At 38.2% G+C, this 12,150-nt stretch overlaps 1 protein-coding gene across 11 annotated transcripts in view; it reads left to right on the forward strand.

The window, feature by feature from the left end:
- The window catches only part of LOC106879787 (diacylglycerol kinase beta), a 391,710-nt gene that overhangs the window by 315,941 nt on the left and 63,619 nt on the right, over positions 1–12,150 (forward strand). For all 11 annotated transcript variants that reach the window (XM_052973954.1, XM_052973955.1, XM_052973949.1 and 8 more), the window contains 3 exons: positions 113–230; positions 4,893–4,981; positions 8,753–8,863. In XM_052973954.1, coding sequence (XP_052829914.1) covers positions 113–230; positions 4,893–4,981; positions 8,753–8,863 — 318 coding nt within the window. The remainder of the gene's footprint in view (positions 1–112; positions 231–4,892; positions 4,982–8,752; positions 8,864–12,150) is intronic.

Here is a 12,150-nt window from a genome sequence, read left to right on the forward strand (position 1 = left end):
ATATATATATATATGTGTGTGTGTGTGTTGTGTATGTGTGTATTCAGGATGTATGTATGTGCTCATATTTGTGTGACTTTTTAAAATTTAATCTGTAATTTTCTACTTTCAGAATGTCAAAGACGATGGTACACATTGTTGGTATCTAAAGCATTTTCGTTCCCAGATGTCTTGTAATATGTGTAAATCTGTTTTGTCTGGTATGGGAAAAAAAGGATTATGTTGCCAATGTAAGTCGACAGCTTATTAATTACAAACTTTAACGAATTGTCTGTCTTGCAGAGACGTTTAATTTTAATTGCTTTGTGTTTTTATTCGTTTGTTTTTTTTACTATGTATCTTATTTAAGTTTGGAAAATAATACAAATAAATGAACTAACAAATACCAACGTTATGTAGAAAGATATTGTTTAGATGAAGATGTTTACTTTGGCTTAGAGAGTATTTTTAAAGAAAGGTTAATCTTCACGTAGGCCTCAAGATTCCAAAGTCTCCAGTCATTAACTTTGGATTCTGAAGCGTTATACAAGATGTTAGTCTATTACATGTGACATAACTTACCCCAAATGTTCTGCTTCCCTATTCTTTTGTATGGCTTAATCAATTATGCCTCATGGAATTAAAATTCTCCAACTAAAACCTTGCTATGAATTCAAACTTGTTGGACAATAAACAAGTAGGTCTCTTACTGTATCTATAGTGCCATTGTGCCATTTTACTCCAAGGCTTACTATGATTTGTTACTCTATATACTAGAGTATACAGGTTTAAATTGTGTGACATGATTTCATATCATCATCACCATGATCATCATCACCATCATTTAACGTTTGTTGTTCATGCTGGCATGGGTTGGACGGTTTGACTGGGCTGGCACACTGGAAGGCTACGCCATGCTCCAGTCTGAATTGGCATGGTTTTCTACGGCTGGATACCCTTCCTAATGCCAACCACTCCGTGAGTTCAATGGGTGTTTTTATGTGCCACCGGCACGGGTGCCATTTGCATGAAACCGGTATCTGCCACGACTGTGATTTTCCTTGGCTTGATGGGGTTTTTTTCTCAAGCACGACATAATACCAAAGGTCTTGGTCATTGCTTCCGTAAGGCCCAACACTCAAAAGGAATTCGGCTACTTTGCTCCCATGGGGCCCAATACATGAAAGGAACTCAGCCAACTTGCCTCTGTGAGATCCTCATCATCATTTGATGTCCGTTTTCCATGCTGGTATGGGTTGGACGGTTTTGACAGGAGCTGATCAGCCAAAGGGCTCTGTTCAGGTTCCATATCTGTTTTGGCATGGTTTCTACGACTGAGTGCCCTTCCTAACACCAATCACTTTACAGAGTGTACTGGGTGCATGTATGCAGCACCAGCATGGGTGCTTTTTACATGGCACCAGCACCTATGAGCTCACAAGAGATTAGGGATGCTCATCTGGAGAGGGACAAAGTGGTGAAGCAGGATCTTCGAACTTTGAGCATCACAAAGGCAATGACTAGTGACCGAGACTTTTGGTGATATGCTGTGCTTGAGAAAACCCATCAAGCCAAGTGAAATCGTAGTCATGGCTGATGTTGGTGTCATATAATTGGCACCCATGCCAGTGGCACATTAATTGCACCATTGGAGCATTAAGCCTCACGAAGGTAAAGTGGCTGAGTTCCTTTCAAGCGTCATGGAGGGCCTCATGGAGTGTTGGGCCTCATGGAGGCAAAGTGGCTGATTTCGTTTTGAGCATTGGGCCTCATGAACACAAAGTAGCCAAGTTCCTTTCAAGCATTTGGCCTCATAGAGGCAAAGTGGTCAAGTTCCTTTCGAGCGTTGGGCCTCACAGAGGCAAAGTGACTGAGTTCCTTTCAGATGTTGGACCTCACAAAGGCAATGACCAAGACCTTTGGCATTATGTCATACTTGAGAAGAAGACCCATCAAGCTGAGCAAAATCGCAGTCGTGGCAGATACCGGTGTTACACAAATGGCACCCATGCCAGCGGCACATAAAAGCACCCATTACACTTTCAGAGTGTTTGGCATTAGGAAGGGCATCCAGCCATAGAAAAACCATGCCAAATCAGACTGGAGCCTGGTGCAGCCTTCCAGCTTACCATCCCTGGTCAAACCGTCCAACCCATGTCAACATGGACAACAGATGTTAAATGATGATGATGATGGGGATATATATCAATGCATATAAATATATATATATAAAAAATAAAAATGACAAAGGAAAATAAATTATGTCATGAACTTCATTAGCTTACAATGCATCTTACAGCAGAAACTTCATGTTTGGAGTCCTGATGAAGCTAGAGGGTGATACACAAGCATTCAACGATGAATACATTGCATCCTATAGCAGAGAACAGCTGTAAGCTAATGAAGTTTATGACAATTTCTTTTCCATTGTCATTTATTTTCTCATATCTGCTCTGTACTTGACTAACACTCTATTCTGAAGCAAATATATATATTTTGAATTCTAACACTAGGTTATTAGTATCACTATGCCTAAGCGAAATAATAAAACACACACACACACACACACAAATACACACGCATATCTATCTATATATATGTATGTATGTATATCGAATGCTGCCCACCCACCTCTTATGGTTCTCATTCATGTCCTATAGATCAGCTGGTACTCATTAAAATTCTCCTAACACTGGCCTACTGTTGTCAAACTGTCCTGTTTTCCTGACATTCTAGTGGTTTTACTGCTTCTTTGAACTTGCTGAAACAATATCACGTACATCCATTTAAATTGACCTGCAACCCTTTCTTCTGTTTTCACCTCTTAACCTCCACTTTGTCTCATCTCCCAAACTAAATTATAAAGCACAAGAAATTGAATAATGCCAGCTTTTCATAGTGTGAATCGGATGAGAAATATAAATAAAAGAGATGTTAACGTGCTGTGAGAAATACACAGCAAGGTTTCATACAATCCTTGTGTTATTTGTTCTTTATGAAAAGTTCCTCACATAAACTGCTTGTCTCAATTTCTCACATGCTAACATATGCTTCTTGTTTATATATTTCTACATGAAATCTTTCGAGCGGGATCGTTGCCAGTACCCCTGGACTGGCTCATGTGCGGGCGACACATGAATTCTTTTGAGCGAGATCGTTGCCGGTGCCCCTGGGCTGGCTCTTGTGCGGGTGACACATGAGGTTTCTCGAGCGAGATGAGCGTGGCCGTTGCCAGTACCGCCTGACTGGCCTTCATGCGGGTGACACGTAAAAGCACCCACTACACTCTCTGAGTGGTTGGCGTTAGGAAGGGCATCCAGCTGTAGAAACTCTGCCAAATCAGATTGGAGCCTGGTGTAGCCATCTGGTTTCACCAGTCCTCAGTCAAATCGTCCAACCCATGCTAGCATGGAAAGCGGACGTTAAACGACGACGACGACCTCCTCAACACTTTCTCTAATTCTTTTCTACTCTAGGCACAAAGCCTGAAATTTTGGAGGAGGGGACCAGTCGATTAGATTGACCCCAGTACATCACTGGTACTTAATTTATCGATCCTAAATGGATGAAAGGCAAAGTCAACCTTGGCGGAATTTGAACTCAGAATGTAAAGACAGACAAAATACCGCTAAATATTTCAGCCAGCATGCTAACATTTCTGCCAGATCGTTGCCTTTCTCTAATTAAATACCTGAGATGAGTTGTCATTAATAAATTTGAAGTGACATTGCTGTACTCAAGATGACCTGCCAACCACAACAGAATTGAGATCTTAAAAACAAGATACCATGTAAAAAGCATTGGTGTGGGTACTGGTACCACGTAAAAAACACTGGTGCTGGTACCATGTAAGAAGTGCTAATGCTAGTGCCAGCACTGGTGCTGGTGCCACATAAAAAGGCACTGGTGATAGTGCCATTTAAAGTACCTGTAAAGTGGCTGTAAAGAGTGCAACACACTAATCTCTAACCCATGCACTTTCACCAGCAATACATCACTACAGATTCATTGGTTTCTAATCTGTGATTGCCATGACATATCTTTCCTCTGCGATATGTACATGGTACCAAACTGGATTCTAAATAAGAACATTTATTTCTAAACTAAGGGCAATAAATGTTCTTAGCTCAGATTAATTTTGGTACTACTTATATATTATCCTTATATATTATATAAATACACCTGGTGATGATAGGGGATCAAATGTAACAAAATACAGTATACATGTAAATCTTTTATTGTGTATCTTGTTTCAGACATTAAACTGTGGCCATGCTGGGGCCCCCACTTCAACAAGCTTTTAGTCAAACAAACCGACCTCAGTACTTTTTTTTTTAAGCCTGATATTTATGCTTTCAGTCTCTTTTGCCAAATTGGTAAGTTATGAGTATGTAAACAAAACAACAATGGTTGTCAAGCAGTGGTAGGAAACAAAGACAGACACAAAGAGATACATACATAACTATGTATATATTATGGGCTTCTTTTAGTTCCTGTCTACCAAATCTACCCACAAGGCTTTGGTTGGCCTAAGGTTATAGTAGAAGACACCTATCTGTATGGATGTATACATATATGTAAGTATGTATATATGTATGTATGCATATATACATTCATACATGCACATACACATACATACATACTTATATGTGTGCCTTTGTATTTGTCCCCTACTGCCTCTTGATCACCAGTGTTGGTTTGTTTATGTCCATGTAAATTATCAGTTCAGCAAAAATAGACTTGTAGTAAATACCATACTGAAAAGCAAATCAGTATTGGGGTTGGACTATTCAAGGTGGTGCCCCAGTATGGCCACAGTCCAGTGACTGAATGATATTGATATAAATCTTAGTTATCCCTGTTCATAATTGCTTTCTTATTCATCTTTCCTTTTTTTCTCCTCTCTTTTACAGTTTGTAAATATATTGTACATGAACGCTGTGTGCAGAAGGCCCCAGCATCTTGTATTATGACCTATGTGAAATCTAAGAAATCTTTCCAGGTATGTCTTGTTATTTTATTTTATTTTTTTTTTCAAAGAATTTAAACCTAATTACTGTTGCTGATGTCGTAAGAACTTATAAACTGTGAGAGAATGTGCAATAAACCATTTAACCCTTTAGCATTCAAACCAGCCATATCTGGTCAAAATATTTGATTTGTTTTATGTTGAAACTGGCTATATCTGGCTTCTCGCTGGTATATTTATGCCCCTGCAGCTTAGCAGTTTTAGCAAGAAAGATCAAAAGATCAAAAGATCAAAAGATCAAGTACCAAGCTCAAGAAAAAGTAAAAAATAAATGCTAGAACTGATTTATTTGACTGAAAGTTCTTCAAGGCGGTGCCCCAGCTTGGCCTCAGTTTAATGATTGAAACAAGCAAGAGATAAAAGATTAAAAAAGATAAAGTGAGCTGGAATGCCCGATAACAAACGGTCACAGCTTGATCTAACACCTTTGATCTTTGGTCCTTTCAATCAGGGCTGACTCGAGATTAAACAACTGCAACTACAGCAAAAGCTGAAACGAGTCAGAGCTGATATTGGTTTCAAACTTTGGCACAAGGCCAGCAATTTCTGGGGGAGTGCGTAAGTTGGTTACATTGATCCCAGTGTTCAACTAGTACTTATTTTATCAACCCCGAAAGGACGAAGGGCAAAGTCAACCACAGTGGAATTTGAACTCAGAATGTAAAGACAAATGAAATGCCTATAAGCATTTCACCCAGCATGCTTATGATTCTGCCAGCTTGCGACCTTATGAATTATGTTATACTAATTGGCCCCATGCTGTCAAAAACGATGGCTAATTGTAGTATTTTAGATAGATAGACAGACGGATAGATAGACAAACAGACGGACAGACAGACAGACAGATAGGTAGGTAGGTAGATAGATAGATAGAGAGAGAGAAGGAGAGAGACAGGCAGACAGATAGATAGACAAATAGACAGGTAGATAGATAGATAGACAGACAGATAGATATACATACATATATGTACATATATACACACACATATGATAGGCTTTCAGTTTCCATCTACCAAATCCACTCACAAGGCTTTGGTTTGAGACACTTGCCCAAGGTGTCACACTGTGGAAGTGAAACTGGAACCAGGAACACCTATGAATTTTTTTTCGTTTCTCCTTTTAGGTAAAAAATCAACCACACTACACATTGCAATCCACTTTAATGTAAAAAAAAACAAAAAAAAACTCACATGCACACAAAACAAAACAACACAAAAATAAAATAAACACCCCCTTCTTTTTCATAGTTGAATGATTCTTCTGATGAGAAAGAAAACTGCCGCAACAACTGACTCAAATGTCCAACATCGAAAGTCATCTTGCTTGTACGCTTACATTTATGTATAACATTCAAAGCTTTTCATTGGAGCAAGAAATGACATAAATTGTTATAATTTGGTAGCAATTAAATAACAAGAAAGAACATTTTTACCTAAAGTAGACAGCTGTACTTTGTCAGTTTTGCAAAATTTATCTTAGGTTCACGGCACATTGACAATTCTATGGAATAAAACCTATTTCTAGCCTACAGACAGAAGACTCAGTGTTCATTCTCAGCCTCTCTCTCTCTCTCTCTCTCTTTCTCTCTCTCTCCCTCTCTCTCCCCACTATTCCCCCTCTCTCTCTTAATTTGTCATGCTCTCAATCTCTCAGTTTGCCACTGACTCAAATGTCTCCCTCTCTCTTTCTCCCTCTCTCTTTCTCCCTAACTCTCCTCTCTCTCTTTCTATTTTCCCTCTCTCCCTTCCACTCTCCCTCTCTTTCCCTCTCCTCTCTCTCCCACCCCCATGTCTTTCTCTATCCTTCCTCTTTAACTTTCTCACTCTCTCTAACTCTTCTTTCTTTTAACTTACTCTCTCTATTTACCACTCCCACAAATGTTTTCCTCCTCTCTTACTTTCTCCTTCTCTCTCCTCTCTCTGTTTCTCTCTCACTTTCTCCCTCTCTTCTCTCTTTAACTCACTCTCTTTCAGTTTACTCCTCTCAAATATTCCTCTCTTTCTTTCAGTTTACCAATCTCCTTTCCCTCTCTCTAACTCATTGCTTTTCCTTTTACCACACTCTCTCTCAGTTTACCACTATCTCTCTTTCTTCCTTTCTCCTTCTCCCTCCTTAACTCTCTCTCTCTCTCTCTCTCTCTCTCTCTCCCTCTCAACACATTCACCACACCCTCTTCCATTATGCACAGAGTCACTTAAATAACAGCAATTACAACAAAATCGGTTTTCAATTTCTTTAATTTTTTTTTGAAATGATGACGATGACAACGATGATGATGACAATGATGATGATGATGACAATGTTTATGATGAAGATGATAACAATGATGATTAGATGATGCTGACAACAATGATGATGGTTACAATAACGATGAGATGACGATGACGATGATGATGACGGTAATGGTAATCATTATGATGTTGCCGCCACCGATGACAACGCTGCTGACAATGATGATGACGATGATGACGATGACAATGATGCTGACAATGATGAGGATAATTACTCGTTGCTAACAAAGAATTGAGATATATCATATTTTCTTCCTCGAATGACAAGTTTAATTGAAGGTTCCATTTTCTTGTAATAAATAATACGACTTGTTTGCATTAATAGGCATTTTGTTAAATTAGAAGAAAATATAGTTTGTTGCTTCTCAATAGAGTCATCTTTCATTCTGTATCTTTTACTTGTTTCAGTCATTGGACTGTGCTCATGCTGGGGCATCACCTTGAAGAATTTCTATTCAAATGAATCAACCCCAGTATTTATTCATTTTAAGCCTGGTACTTATTTCTTTGGTCTCATTTGCCAAACTGTTAAGTTACAGGAACATAAGCCAACCAACACCAGTTGTCAAGGAGAGCAGGGTTACAAACACTGACACAAACACACACACACACACACACACACACATATGTGAGATAGGCTCCTTTCAGTTTCCATCTTTCAAATCTACTCACAAGGCTTTGGTTGGCCCAAGTCTATAACAGAAGACATTTGCCCAAGGTGCCACGCAATGGGACTGAACCCAAAACTTCTTCTCTCACACACACACACACACACACATACATACACGAACCATTTGACAACTAGTGTTGGTTTGTTTATGTTCTTGTGACTTAGCACCACTTATGCGGTCACCTTGTAACTTGCAAAACTGAAATCCTATTCAACTGAGTGGGGCTACAGTAGAGAAGAAGGTAGGTTTATGCGAGGAAATAAGGGTTTAGAATATGACAGAAAAGGAATAAAACAGAACAGAGTTCTTGCTGTAGAGCAGCTTCACAGCTTTTAAAATTATAGAAAGAACTGGCACTCCATCAGTTATGACAATGAGGGTTCCAGTTGATCTGATCAATGGAACTGTCTGCTCATGAAATTAATGTGCAAGTGGCCAAGCACTCCACAAAAAATGTGTACCCTTAACATAGTACTCAGAGAGATTCAGCGTGACACAGAATGTGACAAGGCTGTGTGGAAACCTGTTGTGTGTGTGTATATGTGTTTGTTCTTTTATTGCTTGAAAACTGGTGTTGGTTTGTTTATATTCAGCAAAAAATGACAAATAGAATAAGTATTAGAGTTTACCAAAAATACTGGGATTGATTTCTTTGGCTAAACCCCTCAAGGCAGTGTCCCAGCATAGCTGCCGTAAAATGACTGAAACAGGTAAAAGATGAGAGATAAAATGAAGTATATGATGATTCCTTTTCATCTCGCATGTTGTTTTCTCTTTCACAGGATATGCAGCATCACTGGATAGATGGAAACTGTACCAAAAAATGTGATAAATGCAAAAAGTCTATTAAGTCCGGCATCAATGGCAAAACATGTCGATGGTGTAAAGCATCGGTAAGTTTTTCTTAACTAACTTTGTATAATAATTATTAGCAACAGAAGCAGTTTTGATACTCCAAGGCAGTCTTTATAACCAACTTAACATTGATGTTTTGTTACAATGCCAAATATTGTGGTATTCACTTTGAGAGGTGAATATAGACACATGGTGCATAATATAGACACATGGTGCATTGTATAGATACATGGTGCATAAAAGCACACATAGTTTTATTGTTAACAGATGAACTGCCAGTTCACTTGATTTCAACATACCCTGTCTCCTCAGTGACAGACATCCACTAGCTGTATACCAACCACATCTCACTGCCAACATTATATAGAATTTCAGTAACTTTATATAATTTTAAAGGTTTTGCTGCTTCTTTTCACTGGCATGAGTTGAACAGTTCTGCAAATATAAATATTTGCATAAATTGTTGGATGAAACGTTTTACAGTTGGACAGCTAAGACTATGTTTAGTGACTCTTAACCTCTTCTAAGCTGTTGTTTAGGAATATCTCGTCATTCCATCACTGTCAATCTTCTGTTTAAACTAAGGAATCTATGTTGCCATTGCTTTTTTTTGTGTTTTCTTTTAATTTCATTTTTCATTTTTTTTTATGCTTTCTGTTGATTGCACCTCCTGACAAACGTGTCAACAAGTTTCAACATTTTTGTTTTCTGGTCACGTGTGTGCAATCACACACACGCACACACACATTTGAACATTTACAAAGCATTGAGAATGGATTTGGTAGGTGGGAACTGGACGAAACCTGTTGTGTATACGTGTGTGTGTGTGTGTGCCACCTCATCTCAACATTAGGTGATAGTTGTAAATGAGTATCACTGTCGTACAAGTGGTGTTATTGGTTTCCAGTCTTCTATGGAAACACATCCATTCATGAGTAAATATCACCTTACTTGGAAACATGTGAGGATGGGTGACAAAGAAGGCATCTGGCTGTAGAAAATCCACCTTGATGAATTCCATCTGACCCATCCAAGTATGGAAAAGTGAATGTTAAAACAATGTTGTTGTTGTTGGTGGTGGTGGTGGTGGTGGTGATCTTTAAATAAGACATACAATAAATAACCTTTCTTGAGTAGTTATATAACATTAGAAGCGAAAATATAGTATTGATTTTTCAGTTACACATAATTCCAATTTAATGTTTTCTTATAGGATTTTAAAGAACACTTTTATGCAAAAAAAAAAAAAAAAAATTACTTGGAATAATATTGCTAGCATATTCAAGGAGTTGGGGGTAAATGGACATGTGCTTAGAATAATGGTACTTAAAGGGGCATTGGTTACAGTTCTGTTATAGATTTTGCATTGTATTATCTATTATTAAGTACCATTGTTTCCTCTTCCAGAACAAAACTATTTCACTTTGCTGTAGAATAATTGGCATAATATATGTGAAAGTTTGGCTGTGTGGTTAAGAAGCTTGCTTTGCAAGCATGCCGTTTTGAGTTCAGTCCTGCTACACAACTTCTTAGGCGAGTGTCTTCTACTATTGCCCTGGCCACTGATGCTTTTTGAGCGAATTTGGTAGATGGTAACTCAGTGGAAGCTCATCATGTATACGGGCATACATACATACATACATACATACATACATACAAAGTGAAACAAAGTGTCTTGCACAAGAACACAACATACAGCTTGGTCTGGGAATCGAACTCACTATCTCATGATTGTGAGCTTGACGCTCCAACCACTGAGTCATATGCTTTCATAACAAACCTAAGCTAAGTAGTAAATGACCAAGTGTTTTAGGTAAGCTTTGAGAAAATAAGGGCTAGAAATACTGATTTAGACAATCAACATTTGAAATTGGTTTATTGGCATTATCTATAAAGAAACGTATAGAATAAGATCAGAAATGACTCAGCAGAGAGAAGAAAATTCTAAACTAATTGATCTCTGGCTCTTTTCTATATCTTTTGAAAGGAAAATCATTTTGTAGATCAAACTCATTTGACAGTGCATCAAACCATAAAACCTTTGTTCCAATTATAAAGTTTTGTCATAATCATTCCTTTTATCTGTAACTGATACGTGACTGGGCATGCTTATTTCATGTCACCATGAAAAAAAAAAAAAATAACAAACAAAACAAACGGAAAAAGACAAAGAAAATAAACAAAATTTAGCATTCGCTGAAATAATCATGCTCATGATGGTGATAATGTTGCAAATCTTATTCACAATTTAAAAATACTTAAAATTTTGAGGGTTAAATTGTATTTCATCAGATGTTAAATTTGTCATGTAAAGAAATCACAAAGGTATAACAAGAAATGGTTTGAAAAATGACATTTATTTAACAAGTAGAATTCTGTTATGTTGCTTGGGGTTCAATATCAATCAGATACAGGTAGTTACTTTAACTGCTGTAAGTTTAGCAGTTCTTTGCCATATCTATCTTTAATCCATCTTGTTTTCATAACTACATAACAGTGCATCATTCAATAGCTTGCTGTACATACACACACACACACACACATATATATTCAAACATTTAATCCCACCAAATATTATGAAGAAATGACTATCTACCTTGTACTAAGTGTCGGCTAAGGACTTCATGTCTTATGTATGTTTGTATGTGTTGTAAAAAAAGTTAGTACAATTCCGTCTTGAGTCATGCTGACTCATAAGGGCTGGTTTCCTGGTTCCATGGCATATAAATTACCCCGCCTGGATGGGACGCCAATCCATCACAAGATTACTCATTTTTGCCAGCTGAGTGAACTGGAGCAATGTGAAACGAAGTGTTTTGCTCAAGAACACAACACTTTGCCTGGTCTAAGAATCTAAACCACAATCTTACAGTCAGGAGTCCAACACCCTAACCACTAAGCCAGGCATCTCCACTAGTGTATGTATTATAAACACATACATTAGTTCCTCTCTTCAAATGCACCTGCTCCTCTCATAATTCCTTGTCTTGCAAAGTTACTTGCTGACACTGCCAGTGCTGGTGCCACATAAAATGCATCCAGACCACACTGTAAAGTGGCTGGCATTTGGAAGGGCATCCAGCTGTAAAAGGCATCCAACTGTCGAAACAGTGCCAAAACTGACCTCACCTGTGCTTGTGCCATGTAAAAAGCACTAAGTCCACTCTTCTGGGTGGTTGGTCTTAGGAAGGGCGTCCAGCTGTAAAAACCCTGCTAAAGAGTCACAGAAGTCTGGTGCAGGCTTCTGCCTGGCCAGCTTCTGTCAAACCATTCCACCCATGCCAGCATGGAAGGTGGATGTTAAACGATGATGATATATTTATAT

This window comes from Octopus bimaculoides, chromosome 17, assembly GCF_001194135.2.
Source record: "Octopus bimaculoides isolate UCB-OBI-ISO-001 chromosome 17, ASM119413v2, whole genome shotgun sequence".
NCBI lineage: Eukaryota > Metazoa > Mollusca > Cephalopoda > Octopoda > Octopodidae > Octopus > Octopus bimaculoides.